This window comes from Pipistrellus hanaki (assembly GCF_964339955.1).
Source record: "Pipistrellus hanaki genome assembly, chromosome: 5".
NCBI classification, from domain to species: Eukaryota; Metazoa; Chordata; class Mammalia; order Chiroptera; family Vespertilionidae; genus Pipistrellus; species Pipistrellus hanaki.
The window spans coordinates 51,010,870-51,038,169 of NC_140507.1; the positions used below are offsets into that span (position 1 = coordinate 51,010,870).

General features: G+C 38.3%; 2 protein-coding genes and 1 pseudogene across 13 annotated transcripts in view; 2 read left to right on the forward strand and 1 right to left on the reverse strand.

The window, feature by feature from the left end:
* Nucleotides 1-27,300, forward strand: part of LOC311623129 (small ribosomal subunit protein eS27-like) — a 249,116-nt pseudogene that overhangs the window by 71,926 nt on the left and 149,890 nt on the right. The gene's annotated exons all lie outside the window — the stretch shown is intronic.
* On the forward strand, nt 118-9,107 carry RPS3A (ribosomal protein S3A). The gene is made up of 7 exons (XM_084884909.1): nt 118-259; nt 1,004-1,107; nt 1,477-1,664; nt 2,946-3,154; nt 3,654-3,763; nt 3,932-7,250; nt 7,451-9,107. Exons 1-6 carry the CDS (start codon nt 198-200, stop codon nt 4,051-4,053), a joined length of 795 nt encoding a protein of 264 aa, XP_084741035.1. The 5' UTR covers nt 118-197; the 3' UTR covers nt 4,054-7,250; nt 7,451-9,107.
* SH3D19 (SH3 domain containing 19) overlaps nt 10,016-27,300 on the reverse strand; it is a 135,658-nt gene continuing 118,373 nt past the window's right edge. For all 11 annotated transcript variants that reach the window (XM_084884886.1, XM_084884887.1, XM_084884883.1 and 8 more), the window contains 8 exons: nt 23,377-23,449; nt 22,300-22,430; nt 19,827-19,888; nt 17,491-17,693; nt 16,992-17,044; nt 15,731-15,917; nt 13,866-13,963; nt 10,016-10,495 (listed from right to left, as the gene is read on the reverse strand). In XM_084884886.1, the coding sequence (XP_084741012.1) occupies nt 10,379-10,495; nt 13,866-13,963; nt 15,731-15,917; nt 16,992-17,044; nt 17,491-17,693; nt 19,827-19,888; nt 22,300-22,430; nt 23,377-23,449 (924 nt within the window). In that variant the 3' untranslated portion in view covers nt 10,016-10,378. The remainder of the gene's footprint in view (nt 10,496-13,865; nt 13,964-15,730; nt 15,918-16,991; nt 17,045-17,490; nt 17,694-19,826; nt 19,889-22,299; nt 22,431-23,376; nt 23,450-27,300) is intronic.

A 27,300-nucleotide genomic window follows, 5' to 3' on the forward strand; every position in this document is an offset into this window, starting at 1 on the left:
GAGCAGTTCGCACCACACCTGAGGGCGCTGTTGCGGCTGCAGTCGCGGGAGCGCCTTTCCGCCGTTGTCGCGATGTTTCCGGGACGCGAGAAACGCCGAGGTCAAAGGTCACGTCGAAGGCGTGCCCCGCCCCGTCTCCTACGCCTAAGTTCTCGCGCGAGTTGTACTTCCGCCCTTTTGGCTCTCTGAGCAGCACCATGGCGGTGGGCAAGAATAAGCGCCTTACGAAAGGCGGCAAGAAGGGAGCCAAGAAGAAAGTGTAAGTGGCGACTGTCGTGGCTCTCCACTTTGTGGGGTTCTGTTAGAGTCGGCGGGAGGGATCTGGGTCGCGGCGTGGGCCGGATGGCGAGGATGCCGGTCGGATTGAGCCGGCCGTGCCGAGTTGGTAAACTCCCAACCGCGGCCTGGCAGATGGTGGTGCTGCGTCGCGGCGGGCCGGCTGTCTTTCCCCCGGTCGTCTGGGCCTGTGCGCGCTCCTTTGAGTCGGGTGGCCGCCATGCCTCGGGGCTGGCGTGTTCCGTATGTGGGCTCACGGGCTGCTTAAGTTCCACAGGTAATGGATCCCACTCCAAGAGCCGGAGTTGAGGAATGCACTCTTAGTCAGGACCCCCCACCGCTCCACTGATTGGGCCGGGTGGAACCTGGGCCCCCCAGGTGGGCTCTTGAAAAGGGTCTGGGTTGCCATTAGGTGTCTTCCTGTATCAGTGAAGTTCAGGAGACTTGCATGAGTTTTGGGGGCAGTGCTGCCCGTGTGGTTGGCAGGATCTATAGGGGTGGGAAGTGTGTACATTGGTGGCTCAGAGTCCAACACTGGGAAGAAGAGCTCGATTGACATGTGCCCTTCGCCTCACTGGGAGGGATAGAACCGTGCACTGCAGTGTTTACGAGCTAGTTAGCCTTTTAAAGTCATTAGAACGAGGAAAGTAAAAAAAAAAAAAAAAAAAGTCAAGACTTACGTGATCTGCGATAAAACTTGAGGTGTTTTTTTCTCCCCCAAATACAGGGTTGATCCATTTTCTAAGAAAGATTGGTATGATGTGAAAGCACCAGCCATGTTCAATATAAGAAATATTGGGAAAACACTGGTTACGAGAACTCAAGGAACCAGTGAGTATCTTATTCTTGGTTTGAATTTTGTTTCAATTGGTCTATGGGTCCTGTGGTGGGAGGCTTTATAAAGAAATGACAACCCTTGTTTTGCAGCTTTCGCCCCTGTTGTACTTGTTTTTGGAACAATACTTGTAGAAGCAAATTTTAGAATTTTGGAGAAAGTGTGCATGGGTAGTTTTGAGCTTTCAATGGGCCCTGTCAATAAGTCATGGGTGTCCATGTGGATTTGGTTAGCAAAAGTTAAGGTGTGTATATAATTTACCATTAAGTTTCTGAGCTTAATTTTATGCATGAGCCTTATCTTTATTGGCTTCACTGCTTATGTGGTTGGTAAAGTTAATAAGACAATTGATTCTCATTTTATAGAAATTGCATCTGATGGTCTGAAGGGTCGTGTTTTTGAAGTGAGCCTGGCTGATTTGCAGAATGATGAAGTTGCATTTAGAAAATTCAAGCTAATCACTGAGGATGTTCAGGGCAAAAACTGCCTGACTAATTTCCATGGCATGGATCTTACCCGGGACAAAATGTGCTCTATGGTCAAGAAGTGGCAGGTGAGAACAAAAGTTCCTCAGAGTCATGGTGTCTTTACAGCAAGGAGATATCATACAATTGAGGCTTAAATTTCACTTTAAAACCTTGATATTTTCTTGCTTACTTTGGACTTTGGCACCCGAATTTGAGCAACAGCAGTGAGCAAGCCATCCTATTTATTTAAATTGAGTTCAAGATATAACATTGGATTAGTGTGGGGTTTTTTGCTGCACAAATTATTTCCAGGTTTTTAATTTTGTCTGTCTTCAGAATATCTTTGGACCTCAAAACCTAGTGCATTTTAAAGTGAAAGGGTGGTTTGGGCTAGTCTTGATTACTTCTGGCAATATAGCATAATAGGAGTATCATAGCCTCTAGTGTGGAGTAGAAATCTTGGCTCCATTTCCTAGTTGTGTTCTTTGGCAAATAATTTAAAGCTTACTAAGCCTTAATTTATCTCTAAAATGTAGGTAAGAGTGTCTTCTCGTGGAGTTAGGATGAATTCCACATTTAGTATGGAGCTTGACACACAAAGCATTTAGTAAATATTAGCATGATCATTATAGGGAATGATTGCAATTGATTCAGATGCCTCTGGCTAACCAGTTTGGGGATACTTTGTATGTGGGAATGAATGATGACAAAATGTTTGGTCTCAGATGATACATCCTGATTATACCATTATCACCTATTTTTGACAGTTTTCTAAGGTTATATGGCTGCATTTCTGGGAATATTTTAAGGTCCTTTTGCTATCATTGTGTTATATTTTTTAAAACAAAGGTATCATTTGCAAAATGGGGAGGAGGTGATTCAGTTTTTGGTTTGGTTTTTAAATTTAGGCAGTAATATTACTAATGGATTTTTAAATTGTACTTTAGCAGTGAAATTGAATATTTAATCCTCAGCATGGTTTTAGTTTGGAACAGGACATTTAAAAGTATGTTCATTTAGTGTTAATAATAGTTTACTTATTCAGAACACTTTTTACTAAAAGATGGAGTAAGTGTAGATATCCATATTATAAAGTCTCATAGAACTTATTTTCCTCTTGTTTTACAGAGTTGTACAGCTGATTGAGTTGAGGGGAAGAATGTTAAAGGCTGTCATGTGTTCGTAAAAAGTGTGGGGGTGGGTGCTGTTGCCAGTAATGGTGCAGATAGAGAGGAAAGAGGAGGGGGGAGTTTATACTTCATACTGTGTGATGAATACTTGACCTTCCAGCTTTTTATTTAAGATTTTGAGGGATGGAAGTTGATCACATTAAACCTGTATATCTGACCGTATCTTTTTTTCACTAGACCATGATTGAAGCTCATGTCGATGTCAAGACTACCGATGGTTATTTGCTTCGTCTCTTCTGTGTTGGTTTTACTAAAAAACGCAACAATCAGATTCGGAAGACCTCCTATGCTCAGCATCAGCAGGTTCGACAAATCCGGAAGAAAATGATGGAAATCATGACCCGAGAGGTGCAGACAAATGACTTGAAAGAAGTGGTCAATAAATTGTAAGTTTCTTTTTCATCACATAAAACATACCTGAATCTCTGATTAACCTTAGATGAAGGAAAGCAATACTGGTATAGGATAAGGTGGAATCAAACCTGTGTTTCTGTCTGTAAAACGATCTAGCTATATCCCTTGAAATGAAAGCATGCTAAGTGCTCAGTAAATGTGATTTAGTTTCTTTATCCTTCTTTGGATGAAGCTACTTCATGGCAATTAGTAAGCCTTAAAGCACAGAAATGCTTGCCTTAGAAAATACACTGAATGGACAAAACCCTCCACAACCAGTAAAGTATGGGAATAAGTGATGACAAAATGTTTCGGTCCCAAATGATGTTCAGTGATAAAACTTAAACATTTTTCTGATGTTCCCATGCAGTTGGCTAATAGGGTGTAATGAAAAAGGCATAAGGCTTGGACTCAGGAGGCTCAAATGTGGATTAATTAAGGGGCGATAGGCTCCACGTGGGTTGATTCTAATCTAGTGTTACTGGTTTACAGGATTCCAGACAGCATTGGAAAAGACATCGAAAAAGCTTGCCAATCGATCTATCCCCTCCATGATGTCTTTGTTAGAAAAGTCAAAATGCTGAAGAAGCCCAAGTTTGAATGTAAGTAAAACACTGGATCCCTGGAAAACGTTATGTGGCCAAATAGCATTTTTGGTGTTTGTTTTTTTGGATGGCAAGATAATGGCTTTTTTTCTGTAATATCTAGACAGTATTGAAGGACCAGTTTCAAGATATGGTATGCTATAACAATTTTTTTCTTCCTTTTAGTGGGAAAACTAATGGAGCTTCATGGTGAAGGTAGCAGTTCTGGAAAAGCTACTGGGGATGAGACAGGTGCTAAAGTTGAACGAGCTGATGGATATGAGCCTCCAGTCCAAGAATCTGTTTAAAATTCAGACATTTAATGGTGACAAATAAAAAAACCTATTTGTGATATTTTATTTCTGATCATTTAAAAAGATAATCTTACAGCTTGGTGACTTATGTTCTGAATTGATAGTGAACTTTTCTGTGCTGTTCTGTGGATTTTTATCTATTTCTCAAAGTAGCTGAGAAAGGATAGTGATTATTTTAAGCTGTAGCTATCTGGAAGTGTTAGAGATAGCTAATAAAACCGTTTCTTAACATGGCTTACGTTTTGATGGTTTTAAAACCATCTGGAAAGCTTGTTAAAACATTGCAGGGCCCTGCCCCTGGACTCCTGAAGCTTATGTGTAATGCTGATGCCGAAGACCACTTGGAGAACCTCTGTGACAGGCTGACTAATGGAGCCAATTGGCTTTTAGTTTTTAAACCCAAATGCTATCTCTTTCCTGTAGTTTTAAAATGCCCCCCACTGTGCATGAGCTGAACTTGGTTAGAGAAATTGATTACTGGTGTATTAAGTGACCATTGCATAGAGTCCACTATTGAATAGTTAATACTCCACTCAGTCTGTACTGTAGCCTTCCTCTTTTTTAAACCTCTTCTTTGCACTCAGATGATTCCCATGACTTTCACCTTGCCATTTATGGATGTGTTCACGTTTTCTGTCTTACTGAATTTTTTGGACCACTATCCCATTTGAACGCCCGTATTTTCCTTCCTCCTGCTTAATTAAGCTCGTTGCTCCAGGAATTCTCACCTTTGCCCGTATTCCTTCTACCAATCCCTTTACAGCAAAGTCAAGAGTTAACCATGATTTTTGTATCTATTTTTTTCTTGATTCTGCTGCAATTGGGTTCTCTTGCACACCTCTTGCTGTCAAGATTACCATTGCCTTTGTTGCTAAGTCCAGTGGTTCATTCTTGGTCTTTCATTTTACTTGGCTTGACCTCTGTTGTGTTATTTGGTAGTTGATAACCTCCAGTTTATAACTGTCCTTCAAAATCTCACCTCTTAAGTTTTTCTCACATTATTGGCTACTCCTTTGCTAGTTCATTCTCAGACCTAGGCTTACCATTACTCAACTGGTAAGTGACCTGTGCCCTTATGTGGGAGAAAATGGGTAACTCCATCCATTGCCTCTGTTGACAATTGGCAGATCAGTTTAAACTTGCTAGTAATGAATAGTCTGGGCTTAGAATATAGAGGGGCAACTTAAAGACCTACTGCTCCTCCATCTCCTTGGACTTACAGTCTGGAAATCTGAAGAGAATGATGCCAATGCTATAAATTGGCTATATCTGTTACTTTGAATCTTAATAGTAATAGCTTTATGAGATTATAATCTCATTAATCAGTGGCTGATGGAGCATGTGTAAAAATTAAGAGGCCAGATGCATAAAATTTGTTCATGGGTGTGGTCCCTAGGCCTGGCCAGTGATGGAGGCATAGCATTTGGTGTGTACGGGGGCCTTTCCCCCCTCCCGACTCCCTGAGTCGTAGTGCCCAATTCCTTACCCCGGAAATGGCATCGAGCACAGCCAGATGCTACAGGTGGGCCTCCGGGAAGCTGGCTGGGCAGCGCGTTCTGGCCAACCGTGCAGACTGGCTCCTGTGCAAACCCACAAGGAGCCTTGCAGGCTCTTGTCTGGGGGGGCTGCGGCCTGGCTCACCTAAAAGAGATGGTGCATGGCAGGCTCCTCATGGGTTCCTGGCCCTTGGGGTGTAAGCCCTGGTGTCCTGGGGGAGAGTAGTAGAGTGTGAGCAAGCTTGGCAGTCACCCTGCACTCTCATTGCACCTCTGTCCCCATCACCCCTGCCCCCAGGTAGCTGGCAAGAGGTCACAGCCCGTTGCAGACTGCAATGTTTGGCGCTTCCCCCTGGTGGTCAGTGCATATCAAATTGTCAAACTCCAGGTTGAATGACTGCTCCAGGGGACAATTTGCATGTTAGGCTTTTATATAGGATTCTAGTTTGGCCAAGAATGTGTCCTGCAAAGGAGTAAATTGTGAGTAGCAGTCAGCTATAAATCCTTTGTCCCTGCATGCTCTTGGGTATGCCAAGACTACAGTTCTCTGTTCTTTATCTGGGCTATTTCTCAGGGTTGTATTTGCATACACATGAGAAACCTTGAGGGATGAGGTAATGTCTCCCTCTGGAAAAAGAGCAGACTTGTTTCCACTTAATAGTGGTAAATCTTAGTGTACCTCTTCTGTAATGCAACCCACTGTGATGGGCCCTTTGCATCACTTCTGTGGGACTTGAGGGGAAGGGAAACAAATGAGCTTGAAGCTCTGATTACTGCTTTTGCAATGAGTAATAAAGCCCCTTTTTAGTCTTGTGTCTTGCCAGCATCCATGAAACTGGCAGGCTGACTTTTTAAGCTACCGTATTTTCTGGCGTAGAAGACGACACCCTAATTTTACAGTTAAAACATAGGTTTAGGCCTATATTCGCTGTAAGACTACCCCCCACTTCAAAGAAAAGACTTACTTTGCCGTCAAGATCTGCAGGTAATTTTTGTGCAATTTTGGTCTTTTGCCCCTGATTTTCGGTTGACATTTTTTCGTTTCAAAAGTCATCTTATCCACCAGAAAAGAAATGCGGTATATAAAAGCCTAAGCAACCAGGGGGCAGATGCTCAACACAGGAGCTGCCCCCTGGTGATCAGTGAGCTCCACAGGGAGTGCTGCTCAGCTGGCTGACGGGTGCCAGACGGGCTCACGGCTAGCAAGTGCAGCTGCAGCAGCATCAGCCTCTTCTACCTCCTCAGTAGTGCTACTGAGCTATGTGGTGTCAGGCACAGCAGGGCCAGGATGAGCAGGAGCAATGTGGTGCCCAGCCTGGGCTTGGGCTCCCCTCAGCTGCCTGCTGCTTCACGTACTACTACATCCCCCTAGGGGTCCCAGATTGTGAGAAGGCTCAGGCCAGCCTGAGGGACCCCATTGGTGCACGATCAGTGCACCAAACCTCTTCTGTAAATATAAACTGTCTACATAGTACTGAGAAGCTGAGCAGGAATATTCTTGAATGAAATTCAAGGCATTAATTTATTCATTGTAACTTGTTCTAGTCCTATTATATCTAAGAAGTTAAAAGTTGTACAGGCCAATAAAACAGATAAATTATACTTGTTTAACTGCTAAAGAGAAATGTATCACTTCAGCACAACAAATGGATAAAGTACTGAATTGGTAAACAGTGGAGCTAGGTTTTACTTTAGGTCAGGGGTCCTCAAACTTTTTAAAGTGGGGGCCAGATCACGGTCCCTCAGAGAGCTGGAGGGCCGGACTATATGAACTACTAATCCCTACTGTAACACCTTGGCTGCGCTCACTGCCCAAAAAACCTGGCGGGCAGGATCAGACTCCCCTGGGGGCTGCATGTGGCCCACGGGCCGTAGTTTGAAGACCCCTGCTTTAGGTTCTGTCATTACCTGTATGGCCTTGGGCAAATCATTTAACCTCTGCAGGTCTAGCTCTAGTCTGCAGGCTCTCTTTGTGGTGTGTAACTGGATGAACTTGCCATTAGGTGAGAGGCCCCTAGATGGTGCTGTTGTTCTGAGATAGGCTTTGTATTTTTTCCCCCTGTATTATTACTGTGAATTAAAAAGGCATAGGTTAGAAAATGATTTCCTATTCTGGAAAAATGCACCATTAAGAGTTCATTCAATGGCATTCAAAATGGCAGTGAATTATTAGTCATATGCATGGCCCATATGCATCTGACATTAATTAAAAGGAACAAATCATTAACGACTATACCAAATATCTCATTATACTATGCCCATATAGCCATCAGTATTTTTTTAGGTATATTTACCTAAGCCTAAGATACTGAATAGAAATGAAGTAATTATTAAGAATATTGATGTATAAAAACCCTATATAAAAAGAAAATTAAAAAAAAATACTAGTTCTAATGATGACGACTGCACTGATACTTGGAATGTTTCAGATTGCATTCAAAGCCTGTGATTTACATGAACATAATGAAAGATTATATTACCCCTCCAGCTATGTTAAGCAAGGGCATCTTTTAATGAAATCTGTCTTTGCTTCAACAGGTAATCAAAGGGTAAGAATAATACGTTAAATGAGTTCTATAGTTTTAATAAAAATTTTTTTAAAAAGGATTTGGAGATTGTACTTATAGGAGGCTTGGATGAACAATATCAAATTTTTCACTTAAAATTCCCAAAAGGAAAAATAATACATTCCCATTTTCCCCCTATGAAATTATGCTGGATCAATATACAGAATAAGCAAGTATCTATGAAAACCTGTTCCAAGCTACATTTTGTTTTGTCACTTGAGTGAATAATAAATGACAAGCAAAAATTGTAGCATGACAAAGTGAAATGACATAAAAATTGCAAATTTTTGTTTCAATAAAGATTTTTGTCAACAAATTGAGGAAAGATATTAGATCTCAGGGTATTCAAGATGGTATTGCTATATAAGTTCCCCATCCATCTAAACAATCAACCTTTATGATATTATATTGAGCAAAGGGCTGGAGTCATAAAGAGAAGATGCCATTTCCATTCTCAAAAAATAGTCTAGTCTGAGAAAAGGACTTTGAAAAGTTCAGTTTATTATAATGTCAAGTAGATTTACAACTATTGCACTTATTCTGCTGACTGCCAAAATTTAAGAGGATATTTTTCTCCAATAAAGCTAAGTTTTCATGATTTTTAATGTAAGATGTTAAAATTGCACAGGCAAATATGTATACCTCATGTCCTTTTCCAGATACATACCCTACTTCTTATACAGCTGGCTGCAAACAGGAATTAATTGGGATAATGCTTTAAGTCCCATTTCTCTTGAAATTACTTGAGTAAAATTTGACATAATAAAAAATTTTCTTTATATTGTCTTCTTTACCCAAAACATGTAGAAGAAATAGCCCCCATATCAATTATAACCACATAATTGGCAGATTACTTTTAATCAAACACAAAGTAAATAACTCTTCCCTTAGAGAATACCATCTCATGTTTGACCATTAGCTGCCTAACTTTTTGGACAATGGGAAATAATAAAAGCTAAAAAGTGGCCCTGTATATGAAATTCTTCTTAAAAATCGAAGAGAGTCATGAACATTGTTGGGAAAGTGTTTCACATTTCCAATGAAATTCTATTCCACTGATCTGTTTGGAAGATTGTCTTTAACCTATTTGGCTTTAGCCCATAAAATGTAATTTATTCAGTCACATAAAGAACTGCTTTTATCTTAAGCTTGACATGCATAACAGTGAATATAGCAGGAAAGTGTGTTTTTTAAATTTTTTTATTTTTTATTTATTCTAATTGTGAAGGGATGAGCTGGGGAAAAAACCACAAAAAAGTATCAGCCTTCAGTCTTCTTAAATTATTTTTCATTTGATTATATTGGGAAGAAATGAGCTGTGGGGCTTGGCATTGTTTTTCATCTTAACAGTTACTCTGTATTTGAGATAATGTGATTCATAATGTATCACTATAACAAGACACAGCTTTTACATATTACTGGGGTAACACAAAGAAAATGAATTTTTCTTTGGGTACCAGTAATTGTCGAAAGAATGATTGCAGATTCAGAAAATGTGCTATATAACAACCCTGTATAAAGTATAAAAGGATAAAAGAAGTAAGTACAGCAAGTATGTGGAAGGGTTAGTCATATTAGCAAGGCATCTCAGGACGGTTTTGGTTCATTTAACTAAGATGCTTTACATTTTAACCCCCTTCAAATTCTTGGACAAAGGGGAAATACTTATTAACACCAGAAGCATTTGGTGAGCATGAGCTGATTCACCAGGAGCCTTACACAGGCTCCAACTAGTTAAACTACCCCCTCCTGAAGCAAGGATTTGCCCTGATAATAAGGACAATGTGCTCAAGCTGTTAGAATTAATTTGAATATCACAAATGAAATTTAGATTACCAACCATGACTTGATGGTTACAGCATGTAGAATATTGAATGTCCTCTTTTTAAAGTAAAAAAAGAAAAAAAAGAAAAAGAAGTGTGTTTAATTGACTTTTGCTGATGAAAATAGATGTTGAAGCACAGCTTTTGCGTGTAGGCCCCCTTGTGCTGCCAGGTCACCAGGCACTTTCCCTGGGGGGAGTGTGTAACTGTCTTGCTCATCTCGCTGATGCTTTCCTTGGTAGAATACTTGCTCATTGATTTTCATGTGTTCGTTTCTACTGTGATGAAATCCAGACATTTTTTGCTTTCAGAAAATTCTAGTGTACCATTACAGCATAGATATTTCTTTCAGTTTAAAAAATAGTGCAAAAAACCCATATCTGATAGTCGAAGTGATAGTTCTTGTGCCAAGGGACACAGTCAAGCTTCACCTTTAGCCGACTTGTAAAACCTGAACATAGTTTTTGGGAAATATTCCAGATTTTCCCATTAGTTCTCCACTCATCCAGTCATCATCTACAGATTCCAGCTCTGTAATTGTATCTCCAGCCTGTAAGAAGACAGGAATTGGAAATAATTATTAGTTTATGTTGAGTACAAGCATGCTAGGCAGTATCTGGAGAGGGATGTATTCTCTGACTTGCCGACAGGATTAAATGATATACCACAAAGGTAATCTATACCTAATGATGCCACTCCTTTGCCATTGTTGCCCTTTTATTTCTCTGCTGTATTTTGTGCCCCCTAAATTCATTCCTAATTTAAATTTTTCTTTAATAAATAACAATACCAGCTATCATATATATTTGTGTGTGTTTACTAACAATATTATATATACATATATATATGTATATGCACACACACACCCCTCACTCCCCATCTAACAATTATTTATTCAGCATCCACTATGTTTCAGATACTGTTATTCTAGAGTGAGGAGACAAATAAATAAGCTGGCAGAGAAAGAAAGTGTGGGGTTGGTTGCTATCTCATTAGAGCAGCCGGGGAAGGTCCCACTGAAGGTGACAGGTAAGCAAAGACTTGGAAATGAGTGAGCCATGTGCTTACTCTGTATGTCTTTTCCCATTTTATGTACTTTATAAGAATTAATTCATATACACAATAGAGCAGTCCTAGAGAGATATTTGTATAGATTTTCTTAATTTAAAGAAAAGGAAATTTAAACTCAGAGAGATTAAGTAATTTGCTCAGTGTCCCATGTCCAGTTAGTTAGTGGTAGGGACATGACTCAAATCTAGTGTTATTTCAGGGCCCTTATTGCTAACCATCAGGCAACATGGCCACCACATTTTACAGTAGACTCTTCACTTAGAGAGGCTTTTACTGTAATTGTCTTCTTTTCCATATCCTGAGCATTTTGTACTGTACATTTACTCTTCCACATAATGGTATTCTCTGCCATTTGGTTCATTCCATCCTCCCTGGCCTCAATAGCAAATTTACATTCTTTCCTGTCTTAAAGAGCTTCACTGACCCAGAACACTGATTTGTTCTCATCAGCACAGCCAAAGGGACTGCGTATCTTATTCATGTGTAAATTATAACTCCTTAACAGATGACATAATTTTTGAAATTATCTCCTGGAACTATTTTGTTCTTTATTGTTTCTAACCATTTCTTAGAATCTTGATTTAAGATTCTATAATGGTCCAAAATGACCCTGGCTACTTGAAAGATTATCAAGCTAAATGGATTTATTTGTAGCCCTAGTACATAGCCCTCTGGAAAATGGTTTGATTTAAGGCCTTTCTTTAAGGAAAATGGAAAGAAAAATTCTGACTATCAATGTCATTAATTTACTTTACTCTGCTAAAATCTGTAAAACTTCTGACTACTCAAAGTTTCTATTATAAAAAGTTCCTTCCATGCCGAAACCGGTTTGGCTCAGTGGATAGAATGTTGGCCTGAGGACTGAAGGGTCCCGGGTTCGATTCCAGTCAGGGGCATGTACCTTGGTTGTGGGCACAACCCCGGTAGGGGGTGTGCAGGAGGCGGCTGATCGATGTTTCTCTCTCATCGATATTTCTAACTGTCTCTCTCTCTCTTCAAAACATCAATAAAAATATATTTAAAAAAATAAATAAGTTCCTTCTGGTTCCTAAATTATAACATAATGGCTGATTAAAACTATTTTTCTTAGCTCTGTTCCATATATACATATATAGTATGTCAATTTTCTGAGGGCTAGCACACTTTTAAAAAAGTTTTATCTATAAATATCTTGTGGATATTTATTAAAATATTAATGGTCAATACTGAAGACAGTGCAGAATCCCTTAACTCAAACCTCTAGAACGATCTTGCTTAGATTGTAAAACAATGACCACTTATTTTCTTTTTCTTTCTTTCTTTCTTTCTTGTTTGTTAATCCTCATCCAATCATATTTTTCTATTAATTTTTAGAGAGAGTGGAGGGAGGAAAGGGAGAGAGAGAGAAACATTAATGTGAAAGACACATGGATTGGGTCCCTCCCACAGGCGCCCTGACCAGGGCTGGAGATGACCCTGCAACCCAGATATGTGTCCTTGACTGGAATCGAACCCGTGTCCTTTGGTATGTGGGCTAATGCTCTAACCACTTGGAAACACTGGCCAGAGTGACCACCTACTTGCTGAAAGATACTGTGAATTGTTATTGATATGCCATTACGTAAATGAATGCCAAAATAACATCCAAAAAATGTGAATCTGTACATAGAATGTTACTTGAAGTAACATTCTATGTACAGATAAAAGGAATGAATTTTTAGCTACTGGGGCAACAGAACTTGGCTTCCAAACATTTGGATTTTAAGAACCAAGAAATTTTAGGAATGAATAAATAAATAGATACATAGATAGAGGGTTACCGAATCATAATTTTGCATAAGAAATATCTATCATTTACTAACAATATTTTATCATAGAAATGACATTTTAATATGAAAAAGATAAAAGAAGTTCTCAGAAGGAACACCTCATTACAAAATAGGAAAGTTAACATCCTTATAACTGACATATCTCAGCATACCCCTTTGATCCTAACTCCCCAAAAGCCTGCACATACCCAGTATCACAGAATTTTCCTCATTTTGTTATAAACAGGTGAAAATCTTGTTTGGGTACGCATTCTTTTAAAACACATCTTGCCCAATCACTCCTTGATGCTTTCATTCTTTCTGTGGCATTTTAGCTCTCTAAATATCTCCAATGATGGGAAATTTGCCGCTGACACAGACTCTTCTGAGAGCAATGACTACTAACCTTACCCCTCTTCCTCTGGCACAGTCCCAGAGTATTACCAAGGCGGCTTTCCTCTGACTATGGTCCAACTATAGACTAGGGAAACAGGATCATGAAAATATTTTGTTTTTACTTAAAAAAAAGAGAGGCACTTCTTTGATGAAGTAAGATTAAATTGTAATTTTCTAAAAAACCAAAATAACAAAAAAAAGAACCCTTGGCAATGTAGCTTAACTTTTTGGGATCATTTCCTGGCCCGTGTCTTTCTGGACAAGCCTCACTCAGTGTCTTATGAGGCCTTGGTGCAGCGGCCAATTGCAGCAGGTACCTGACTTCCCCATTGATTTGATAGATATGACGATAGCAGGCAACAATGGCCATGTAGAGAATCATCCTTTACTAGGGCTACCAATGAAAACTCCAGTATTACTAAAATCTAATGTTACAAGGCCTACGAATAAGGAATTCGTTTAGTGATTGTGGGGCTATCAAGCCAATTTATTTGAGTATCTAAATGCCTTGCTAATATTTGCCTAATCTTGTTCCTTAGATTTAGGTCATGAGATGTTCATTCTTGGCAAATGGTCAATATGCCACCCAGATGTTCCACCCTTCAATGGAAGATATTTCAAAACTTATAGTTGCTTAATACAGGAACTAAAAATGCACGTTCTGACCTTGAAGGAAAGCTCATCTTCATTGTCCCCATGGAAATCATACAAGGCTTTGGCCTTCCTCCCCTTCAGTGCCAAAGGAGACATACTTTTCATGTCAGCTGTGGAAACACCAAAATACAGAACATACTAAAACACAAATCCGACATTTTAAGAAACCTCCTTGTTATCCCCAGGACAAAATATTTTCAATTAATTTTGAATTAACTTGCAAAAAGATGAAGGATGTTCTCTTAGCAGGAAAAAAAATCATAGAAATATATTATAGAAATATATTTTTATGTTTCTAAAAAAAAAAGTATAGAAAATTGGCCATTATCAAGTGATGGCATTTTTACCTTTTTTCCCCTATAACTCGAACAAAGTATGAAGTACCAGGTGTACTGGTTAATAATGTGGATTTTGTAATCAAAGAAAACACAGTAATTTCAAGAGAAACATCAAAAGTGCTTTATTCAAAGTTACATCCATCGCTAGCTACACATTTCCCCCATCTTTCAGGTAATTTGTAGATACCGTCCCAATAGAATTTTTCTTGTTTTGAGGCAAACCATTTAGAGACCCAATTTTCCACTTCTTCGTACGTTTTGAAGTGCTACTCAGAAAGTGCTAGTGCCATCAATCGGAACGAGTGGTAATCTGAAGGAGCAAGGTCTGGTGAATACAGCGGGTGGGTTAATACTTCCCAGGCAAGATCTTTTAATATGTCCTTAACTGGTTTTTAAGTGTGTGATGGTGTATCATCATGAAGCAAAATTACTTTACCGTGTCTTCTGCCACTTTCTGGTGGTTTTACAATCAAAGCATGGTTCAAATTGATTGTTTGTTGTTGGTAGTGATCAGTATTAATGGTTTCACCTGGTTTTAGAAGCTTATAATACACCACACCTTCCTGATCCCACCAAATGCAGAGCATTGTCTTCTGACCAAAGCGATTTGGCCTTGCAGTCGGTGTTGATTGTTGACCTGGATCAACCCATGATTTTGTGCATTTGGGATTCTCAAAATAAATCCACTTTTCATCTAGTCACAGTTTGATACAAAAAAGACTTTTGTACAATTGAAGCAACATTGTGCTGATGATTTTTGGTTTTCCATTTGTCTTTTGTTCAGTTGATGTGGCACCCACTTTCCTTCCTTTAAAATCTTTCCCATTGCTTGTAAATGATCAGAAATGATTTGCTGAGCAACATTTAATCTTTCTGCACGTTGTTTTTGAGTTTGACACGCATCTTCACCCAATAATGCTTGTAATAATAAAATAAAAAAATAAAATAAAAAGTGATCTTCAAACTTTTTCGGTTGACCTAGACATTCTTTGTCTTTCACATTGAAATCACCACTTTTAAAGCGTTTAAACCAGCATTCACAAGTATCTTGAGATGGAGCATGTTCACCATAAGCTTCCCAAAGTATATGATAACTTTCAGCAGCACTTTTCTTCAAATAAAGTAATGAATTAAAATTTCCCACAAATGCTTTTTTTTTTTTGTCAAGAAATACGATATTTTTAACACCTTCAGCAAATTTGATAAATGAAAGTTTTGAAGCTTGCTGTCAATAACAAAAGAACATACATATCAAATCACATATATATCAACATATGTGTAACTCCATCTATTGAAAAAAATCCACATTATTAACCAGTACACCTGGTATGAAGAAGAGCTGACTTTATGAATTAACTGTTTAAAATGAAGGCAAACAACTTAAACTGATTTGGCCAGAGGGAAAAGAAATATGTATCGTTTTAAGGTTTTGCCCCCCCCCCCCTTTTTTTTTTTTTTAAATCAATCTTTATTGTTTATATTATTACTAAGGTTTGGGCTCCCCTTAAAGAGAAGAGCCACTTCCCGGAGTTATTGTACCTGGGCAGGGCCGCACAAAGACTGCTGGGAAGATCCCCTCCTTGTCTCGCAGTCTGCCCTTGTACCAGTCGGAGTCCAGCCGCTGGAGGATCAGGATCCGTTCTCCCCTCTTGAAGGGTAAGTCATCACTGGTCTCCGCCGTAAAACTGTGAAGTGCTTCACACCATTCTCCAGAAAGACTGTCATCCTGTTACAAAACAGAGGTTTGATAGGAAATATAAGATTTTATTTGAAACTAGAGGCCCGGTGCATGGATTTATATACGAAGGGGAGGGGTCCCTCAGCCTGGCCTGTTCCCTCTCACAATCCATGATCCCATTGGAGGATGTCCGACTGCTGGTTTAGGGCTGAGCCCCGTGCTGAGCACCTGCCTCCTGGTGGTCAGTGTGCATCATAACAACTGGTCAACCAATCATTCTGATTGTTTGGTCTAAACTTCACTTAGGTTTTTATATATCTAGATTTATTTCTACAGAGCTTAAAAAAATAGTGGGGAAAAAGCTAAGGGGTCATAAGATTTCAAAGCCTGAAGCTTTCTTTAAATCACCCAACACTTTACGTTGCTATCTAGTTTCAGAAATAAAAATTTCCATTAAGTTTTTATCTTTAAAATATAATTCAATATGACAGTTGTGATAAATTTGTGGCTTTCCTGCTTTTGAAGGATATATAATATTTAAGAAAAACTTTTTTCTAATTATGATCTATGACATTAGTTATATCTAAAAAATTAGGTAAAAGCACACAGTATTCATGTATAGTATTTATAACACTATGAAAGAATTCTGGAAGGCATATAATTTCCAGTGAAACTCTTCTAAATTATGGAGGATTAGAATGAATAGACTGTTAGTTCCTAGGTCTTTACTTAATTCAGAAGCTATCGGATTCCATGGCACAGGATTTCATTAATTCACTACTAATTTCATGAGGCGTAGTTAGCCCGAAAGCTGGCAGAATAACTACCCAAATATGGCGGGCTAGTATGGTGGAATGTACCAGCAAGAATGCTTTTACCCCAAATACAGTAGAGGAAGGCTCTGCTCTGTGAAGAGGCATCTCTGCCAAGTTAGGTTGGGAGCCCTAAGTTCAAGAAACAACCAGCTGAGCTACCTTTACCCAGCAGAGCTAGTACCCTGTTTCCCCGAAAATAAGATAGTGTCTTACATTAATTTTTTTTCCCAAAGTTGCGCTAGGTCTTATTTTCGGAGGATGTCTTATTTTCGGGGAAACACGGTAGCTATCTATCCAAGCAGCCTACCTGAGAATTTGCTCCAGAATCTTCTTTTTTTGTCTTCAGTGGTACCTTTGTGCCTATGATAAAAAAAGTCAAAACTTCAGATGTAAAGTTTATATAGTATTGGAGAGAAACCTTAGGGGAGAGTGAAAAGTCTGGGATTGCAGACCAGTCTCTTCATAATTCTGACCAGACACTGTCCTCTCTGGGCTTTTTCTCTTTTCCATACAGTGAAGAAAGATGCATTAGTTATACGCTCTAGCCCATTTCTGTTTAAAGGCCTATGATTATTCATATGCCATTTCTGATATGAAGCTATTGCTATTTACCTAAAATATCAATACCAGCTCTCTGATTACTTCAGTAAGAGCTATCCCACACAAATGACCATTTTTAAATAATTTCTCATTCTATCTTAAAAAACATGGCAATATGGATTATTATGCAGCTCAAGTACTATCCTATTATTTAGTTTATTTCAATTAAGACAGAATATAATAAAAATGATACTCTCTATACTCACTGAAAACATTTGTACCAGAGGAGGCATGATCCTCAACGAGTTCCACAAGGTTAAGGGGGGAAATCCTAGTTCTGCCTCGGGGTTCTCCTCCAGCCCATTCTTCATTCACATCCTCATTAGGAACAATACTTCCTCCCTCCAAGAAACTTAGCACATCCTTCTGGTCTCCAATATATTCAAACTGAGCACCACATCTTGGACCCCTGAACAAAGATTACATTTGTGGGTTAAACTAGAGAGTACTATTTTTCAAAATGCTTTAAAACCTTCATTCAGTCTTTCAATAAATATTCTGTGTTTACTATGAAACATGATATACTAGACATAATTTAAACTAGTCCATAAAAACTTTTTCAGATATGAACCTGTTCACATAGGAAGTGTAGCAATGTCACAGAAACATGCAGAATTCCATAAGCTGGTGGTCAGTTTGCACTGCCATGTCTCATGACCAGTCTCTACATCTCTGTATTCTTGGACCACAGTAATTCATGGCTCAGTCTGAGCCCTTTCAGTTATAAATGCATTGGGCAAGACATCAAACTTTCTTTTTTTTTTTTTTTTTTTTTTTTTTTTTTTTTTTTTTTTTTTTAAAATATATTTTATTGATTTTTTACAGAGAGGAAGGGAGAGAGATAGAGAGTTAGAAATGTCGATGAGAGAGAAACATCGACTAGCTGCCTCTTGCACACCCCCTACTGGGGATGTGCCCGCAAGCAACGTACATGCCCTTGACCGGAATCGAACCTGGGACCTTTCAGTCCCCAGACCGACGCTCTACCACTGAGCCAAACCGGTTTCGGCAAGACATCAAACTTTCATGACAGAATGCAATAGGCATCAGCTGGGCAGACTTTATGCTCAATAAATGTTGAATCAATTATGAGTTGTATACATAGATGAATGATCTTCAAAATTATTGATAGAAGGTTCGAATAAAACAGAAACTCGGCATACTATCTTGTAATACTTAATCTTTTACCTAACACTGTTGGTTTAAAAGTGATTTTTGTATCTCCTTTAAAAAGGCTTAATTTCTGAGAATTAGAACAATCATTAAATGATCAACACTTCTGACTTTAAATAAGAGATAAAACTGTGTTCCTAGAAGGCATGATTTAATACCAAACCTTCTATTTGAGGTGTTAGAAAGGAAGTTTCACTAGCAACAGGCTGAGGAGATGCAAATGCATGAAGAGAAAAGGTTGGTACAGGATCCAATCAGATTCTGATTTAAGTCAGGTCAATGGACCAAGGGTCTGTGAGAGCAGCTTATAAATAGGAGGAACATTTGAACCTAAAGTAGAATTCAACTATTATGGCATCCAGAGTTTTCTTATTTGTGGTAACCTTTGCATTTATTTTCTAAAGCCCTCAGGGAGCATCTATGTATGTCTGACATATTCAAAGCCAGGTTTACAGTCTTCAGCAAGTAGTGAACGAGTCTATTATTTTGCTCATTTAACTGGGTCATAAAGTTGCACTGTGGCGATGTCTTAAAATCATACAAATAGTTACAATGATGCATAAAAAGATATATTAATTATGAAAAAGGTCTTCAGACATAAAAGAAGACCCTTCCAACTTAACTCTTTTTTTAGTCTCTTCTAGCTCCTCTTAAAAACAATACAAAATGTCTAGCTGTTTTTGTAGGGTTCATATTTCTATAAGGTTAAATACTTTCTATGACAAGAATTTTGAACCTTTTAAAAATGTGTTTGTAGATAAATACCAGATGGCCCAAATACATTACGCCGGATGACAAACTGTCTCTGTTCAAGGCCAGGCGGTGGGAAATAGCAAGATAGACTCCTTGTTCTATCTACATGTCCTGTACTGATACGAGGAGTTGCTTAGGTCAGCTTGTACCAGCACGTTTAATTTTCATTAACATGTTAATCCACTATAGCTTTTAAACAAGTATAGTTTTCCTCATAAATCAAAAGACACTGTGAATAAATACTCACATATCTGAAGTGTCTAAGCTTGGTAATTATGGTATAACTAGAGGCCCAGTGCACGGAATTCATGCACTGGTGGGGGCGTGGCATGCAGGGACTGGCCTGCTGTGGGAGTGCCGCAGATCCAGGTCAGCAGAGTGGCTGTGGACCTGCCCTCTGAGCGGCTTATCCCAGTCAGCCGAGTGTCGCTCTCACTGTGGGAGCACACTGACCACCAGGGGGCAGCTCCTGTGTTGAATGTCTGCCCCTAGTGGTCAATGCGCATATAGCGACCGGTTGTTTCCACCATTTGGTTGATTTGCATGTTAGGCTTTTATTATATAGGATTGGTCACCTCCTTTGTATTTTGTGTAAAAGAACACAAATAAAACTTACTTATTAACACAGTGAGATGAAACTGATTCTCTTTTCCCATTTCCTCCTTCTGGAACATCAATCTAGTAAAGACAAATCAAGGCAACCATTGTATTATTTTCAGATTTTAATAAGATGAATTGAAGGCTAGGTAATTAGAAAATACATGATAGAAATTAACAAGTTTTGACAGGTGTTTAACTGATTAAGTGGTACCATAGGTGCCAAAGGTAAGAAATCCAGAATTTGGTTCTAAAAACACACACACACACATAACTTGTAAGGCAGCCTTCATTGAATAGCCAACCAATCAATTTCTTATTTGCTAGAATAAGCACATTAATATAATTCTACCCCTGACTGAATTTTCTCTATCCCATATCCCCTAAGTTGAAAACTTTAGATGAGGAGGATTTAAGATAGAGACTATGCATCGGGCATTTGACACCACTACCATGCCTTAAGTGTTGGTAGAATTCTGCAATATTTTCTGACCCCAAAATAAAACCTTTTAATCAAACTTGTGGATTCTCTCCACTTTCATAACTCTGGAATATTTTTTCCCACCAATGTGAACAGGGAAGGAATTAGTACCCAGTGCGCAACTCCTAAGTGGCAAGCACTTTATATAACATCTCACTTACAAGGCTCAGTGAAGCTAGGTTGTTATAAAATTTTTGGCCATAGTATATTCAGTCTTTGAGATCTATATAAATAAATCAGTGTCCTTCTTAATGAATTCTAAAAACTCAAAATTTCAAAACAATTTTTTAAACTTTCAGGCTTAGAAATAATACTTAACCAATAATGTGGCATATTCAGTATAATTTATTTTAGTGACGTAACTGTGCTTTTTAAAGTACAGAATCAGGGCATATTTATACTGGACAATTTTTAAAGGCTACATTTTAAAAATATATATATATTTTATTAATTTTTTACAGAGAGGAAGGAAGAGAGATAGAGAGCTAGAAACGTCGATGAGAGAGAAACATCGACCAGCTGCCTCTTGCACACCCCCTACTGGGGATGTGTCCGCAACTAACGTACATGCCCCTGACCGGAATCGAACCTGGGACCTTTCAGTCCACAGACCGACGCTCTACCACTGAGCCAAACCGGTTTCGGCTAAAGGCTACATTTTGTAATCCAAGAGACTCAAACTCATTTATATCAGGAAATTGCAGGTTCTCTGTTATATTTGTGTGTTTTTAAGTCTCAGATGCAATGGAAAGTCATTTGCCCCCCACCCCTTTCATAGCTGTTAATGATCAACTATTTAAGCTAGTTTTATTGATATTTTCCAGTATCAGTAAGTTATATCAGAGATTGAGTCATACGTACTCTTCTTTTAGTTACAAAGTGAAGTGGTAGTTTTTATATTTTATCCCCATGTTTCACAGTCACCTGGGCTTAGAGTTAGCACTTATAGGCTCGACCATATAGGTTTGCTTTTACAAGTTAGGCTGTGAAGGAGTATAAAATGCTGACAATTTAATATAATTCTTCCCAATCGAATTTGAAATTACCATGTGAAAAACCATTAACGGTTCACTACCTCCAATGAAAGTGCTTTAGTATTCCCAAGTCTATTTTTCTAATTAGGGCTGTCGAACTCAATCAGAGAAGGGGCCAAAATCTAAAATCCAGCCTAAATCGCGGGCCGAATGGTTTACTGAACAGTCATAAACTGACAATGTCATAAACTGACAGCGGAGTGCAGTGATGACAGCGCGGTGCGGGCCACATTGCAAGGCCTGGCGGGCTGGATTTGGCCCGCGGGCCTTGTGTTTGACACATGTGTTAAATGATGGAAATAAATGGAATGAAAAAATGAAAGAAACCAAAACAAAATGCATTTCAAAGAAAAGGAAAAGTGGTACTGTTAGCTTAGAGAACATTCCTTCAGAACAATCTTGTACCTTTTAAGTCTTGTTTACTAAATTTTTCAAATAATTAACACATATCCTTTTTTAAAATATATTTTATTGATTTTTTACAGAGAGGAGGAGAGAGGAATAGAGAGCTAGAAACGTCAATGAGAGAAAAACATCGACCACCTGCCTCTTGCACACCCCCTACCGGGGATGTGCCCGCAACGAATGTACATGCCCTTGACCGGAATCGAACCTGGGACCTTTCAGTCCGCAGACCAACGCTCTATCACTGAGCCAAACCGGTTTCGGCAACATATATTCTTAAGTGCTTATCAATTCTTCAAGAATAGCTGATTCACCAGATGATCTATAATGCTTTTTCACCTTAGGATTTCAGATAGCATTTGGAAATTAAACTCTAGAATCCCATGACATATTAACAATTAAGCATTATCTAGTTGAAAAAACTTTTATTTTTTGAATTTCCAAACACCAATTGAATCAATGGAAGAGAACTAGAACCCAAGAATCTAAGCTTCCGATTACTTTCCCCAAACTGCACGTTACATAGAACCCACTGAACATATGACCAATTAAAACAATCATGATCCACTTACAATTACTTTGACATGGTTGGCAGGAAATAACCCAGTCTGGTTTCTACATTTCCCTCTGTACCAATCTGTATCTATTTTTTCCAGAAGATAAACAATTTCTCCAGAAGTGAGACTCAAATCACCAACTTGCTCTATAAGATAAAAAGATAAATTATTCTGGTTGCATGCAGATTTGATTAAAGCAGAGCACAAAGTATTTAGTTCTGTCCACCAAGGCAGAATGTTCTACTGACTCTGAGAACAGATTATACTAATTGAATTGACTTAAAAATATCTTTTTTAAAAATATTGCTGTTATGAGTTTCCTCTTTTAAGATCAAATTAAATACATTTATTATGCATTGACTGATGGGAAATGGTTAAACATACCCCCCCAAAAACAAACATTGTGCTGGCCAATGATTCCTACTGTGTCAATATAAACCTTTTGCTAAATACATATTGAATTATGAAAGGGTTTTGTAGATGTAAAATATTCTTATTGTTCTCAATCATGCTTAAAAATCATTGCAATCTCAAAATATTAACTTAAGGGAATACTATAGCTCTTTACTCACACTAAAATAAAAATCTATCAAGTAGATAATATAAACTTATAAATAAATCAGGAATTCATCTGTAGTCTTGGATATAAAAGATATTTAAAAGTTGATTTAAAATTATATTTTCATCTCATAGTAATAGCTAGCTATGTGTGTATGTTTTACAATTCTTAGAGAAAAGAACTTCATTTATTAAATTTGAAATAATTTCACTATAATTATTGAATGGTACCCACTATTTTGAAAGTTAAAAAAAGTTTGCAACTGGTAGGTATTTTGTGGTTTGTTCATGTGTAGGGAAACACCCTCTCTTTCCCTCTCGTGGGAAGTTTCAAAAGCAAGGGCATGCAGCTAGAGTTTCTGGAATGGTTGGGTACAACTGAATATTCCTGAAGATGGGTGATTGACAAGATGGCCTCTCCAGTCTAGGATTCTGTTGTGCAGAGAATGAAGAAGGCTGGCCCTCAAGAGATTAACCCAAGGAGGATGCTCCTGGATTATAAGGGCTCTACCACTTTATTATTTATGTCCTTACCTGCTGGAAAATCATGAAGAACGACAGCATGAGGAGCACTACTGTCAACAGGCTTCTGAGTGTGGCTTGGATCCTTTAGGGGAAAATAGGGCTGTGAGTGAAGTATTCAGGATGGACGCTGGATTTACATTCACTCTGAGACCAATTTCCCCCCCTTCACTAGAGTCCTCTTGACATATGAGTACAAGATGCAAACCATACAGTTGAGCCAAAGAGAAGCATGTGTTCTTGCCCAGGGAGAACAGAAAATAACCCTCAATTATAATATCCTCCAGCATTTTTTAACAATGAGAGTTAAAACAAAATGTAATTAACTGAACTTTTACAAAGTTTTTTTCCCCACTAGAACCCATTCTAACCTGAAGTAGTGGGTTTTTTTTTTGTTTGTTTGTTTTTTTATCTCTTTACCTATCTGGAGTAGCTTTTCCCTAAAACTGTGAAAAGGACTAAATCTTAAGAACATAGCCTTAAAAGTTGTATCTTCATGGGAAAAGAAGGAAGTTCTGCAATTGATATGCTTACCTTTAATGAAAAGAGCTAATGACTTCCAAAAAAGTATAATTCACAAAAGTAAAATCTATTTCATTTAGTGCCACTTAACTGAATGCTTTCTCTAATTTAGAAGCCAACACTACTTCCTATGCTTGGCCTAGATTTTCTATTTAATCTGAGTGGTTTATTCAATACAATTTCAAGTAAGTTAGCAAAGAGAATTCAATATTCTCTAACCATCTAGCCAACTGCCATAGATTATCTAGAGAAGAGGACAAAGTTGAAGAGTGACCTTTTCTTATTAACAAGCAGTTGTTGTTCTTAGTTTCTTTATATAAATTAACAGGCTAATAATCCCTATCATCATCATCATTATCATCATCATCAAATTTGATTAAAGGATATTATTTGGAGTTACAATTTTAAAACTCTTCAACACTGGCAAACCTGTGAAATAAATGTAGGCACTTTTTTTAATGTCTTTTTTGTCTCTTCAACCCAACTCTTGTCCCCCTCTGGAGTATCCTCACGCTACCATTCCTCTGTCCCTTCCTGGCCATAATGTGCCCAGTTGATCCAGACTGCACTGTGGATAATGATTCACCTTCTCCATTTCCACCCTGAAGCACCTCTGCTCAGATCTTCTCTACATCTCACCTGCTCTTTCAGCCAAAATGCACCTGTGGAAGCATGCTGCATTCTCTCAAGGTAGGTAAACTTACCAATTTAGGTCAAGACAGTAATGGCTAATAGCAGTTTATTATATTAGTTTACCAAAGTAACACTGACATTTTCTTAGGGGCCACTCAGCACTTTCCCTTAAATAAATGAGCATCATGGGAATTTCAGGGATTACAGAAAGAAACTGTGACTTATTTTAAGTCTGGAGGGGCTTTAAAAAAATAACTATTTATGCCCTGGCCAGTGTGGCTCAGTTGGTTAGGCATCATCCCGTGCACTGGAAGGTTGTTGGTATGATTCCTGGTCAGGATATGTGCCCAGGTTTTGGGCTCAATAACCTGTGGGGACGTGTGGGAAGCAGCCAATCCATGCTTTGCTCTTGCATCGATGTTTTTCTCTACCCATTTCCCTTCCTTTCATTCTAAAAATCAATTTAAAAAATTTTAAAAATAAAAGAGATTATCTACATAATTTATTCTATGTGCATATGTATGTTTTTCATTCCCCCCCTCTCCCATTTATGTCTGTGGAAAAAAGGAATGACTACTCAATTAATTGTATTAGACTAACATCCGGTCAAAATAGCGGTGTAGGTATATGCGGTAATTGCATCCTCCCATAACCACATCAAAATACAACTAAACTATGGAGCAATCAACATTCAGAACCACCAGAAATCTAGCTGAACAGAAATCCTATAACTAATAATAAGCCACCACACTGAGATTACCAATCTACCACACTGCGATTACCCCTACCGGAGGGGTCTAGATGTGGAAGGGGCTGACCCTACACCCACATGTAGCAGATAAAAATTAGGAGGGATATTGCCACTATTGAGGTCCTCCCTGAGGAGTGGGGTGCTAGCCCCACACCAGGCCCCTGAGCCCAGGGTTCCAGTGCCAAGGCACATATTAGAATCAACCAATGAGTCCTGGCTTGGTGGCTCAGTTGATTGAATGTCATCCTGTGTTTTGGAAAGTTGTATGTTTGATTCCTGATCAGGCCATATATCTAGGTTATGGGTTTGTGGGAGGCAACCAATTGATGTCTCTCTCTCTCTCTCTCTATGGGTTGAAAGTAATATAATATTGTATGTCAACTCTAACTGAAAAATAAACAATTATATAAGGTAAAAAATAAGTAAATAAATTGTGTTAGGCTAGATGGCTATCCATTTGGGAAATAAATGATATCAGAAGCCTACCCCACACAAAACACAAACATGAATCTCCAAATGAACCAACAACCTAAACATACTCAGGCTTGGGAGAACAGAAGAGAAGAGAACATGTCTTGTGCCTCCCAATTAGCTTCCCTCTCTGACTTCAGTGCATGGATAACACAAGGAATGCTGCTCATCAATCTGGTCTGGTAGGTGAAGGGCAAGATGAAAAGGCTAAATAAGGTTGGCCACTAGGGGTCAGTACAACTCAGACCACACCACCATTAGGTAAATCTAATATAACTTAAAGCTCTTTTTAATATGACTCTGCTAATGCAAATGAATAATAAAAGCCTTCTTCACTCACTGTGCTACTCACTGAGTTAAACACCTTATATGCCTTAATTAACTCATTTAATTTTTTTAGCTTATTTAATTTTAAAAACCATTTTCAAGATATAATTCACATATAAAATTCACCCATTTAAAGTGTACATAGTTTTACTATATTCACAGAATTGTGCAACCAACACCACAATTGAAGTTCAAAACTTTTTTAATCACCCCCCACCAAAAGAAACCTACCCATTAGCAGCCACTCTCCGTTTACCGCCACTCCCCCCAGCCCCTCAGCCCTAGGCAACCACTAACCTACTTTCTGGATTTACCTATTCTGGACTTCTATATAAATGGAACATATAATATGTGTCTGCAACAAGATAAACAATCTCCCTTAGAAATATTTTCCCATGATCTTCAGATTTAACCTCAACTAACAGCATTAGATATTTTCTGTTTACTAAGAGAGGGGAAAATATAGCACATTTTCTGAGATCTTTACCTTAAAACTAGGCTTTCAAAAAGGTAAGATTTATTTTCTAGAAAATGTAATGCTAGCCATGAACCCAGAAACCTGAATGAGGTTTCATTTGAGCATCACGTAGGCCAACTCTGCAAGCCTACAGTACAAGATGAGTGAGATCATGCTTAATGTGGAAAAAAATTTGGACTGTTAGAATAAATTCTCATCTTTTAAGCCTGCCCCTCCCTCCCTTACTTGCAATAAACTTAATTCTTTATTATCAAAAGCATTACATATGTAGCTTCTACTTTTCATAAAGAAAAGCTTTTTGTCAGCCCAACTCCCATGGTTACCCCTCAGTGTGTTTTCAGAGAGGAAGGAAGGCTGTGACAGAGGGATAATGCTCGATCAAAACAAAGAGAAAATGATAGAACTTTCTCTACATGAATTAAACTTAGAATTTTCTGTATCTCAGCTGCAACTAGCTTAACATGTGTCTTCTCTGCTCTCCAATATACAAATTTTTAGTTTCTCAGCAAACTTCAAAACATAAACTGCCTTCTAAGAAGAAAGAATTGGACTAGATTATGAAAACTAGGATGAATGGGAAACCAAATACTTTACTTGGATTAAATGATTGGTGGATATTATTTTTCATGTTTGCTACATTAAATAACAGTTAAAATTTAACTGGGTAACTTAAGAAGCTCTTTTTAAAATATACCTCTAAACACAGTTCAGTGGCATTTTTCTTGCTAAACAAATGAACTTCGATGATCACTGT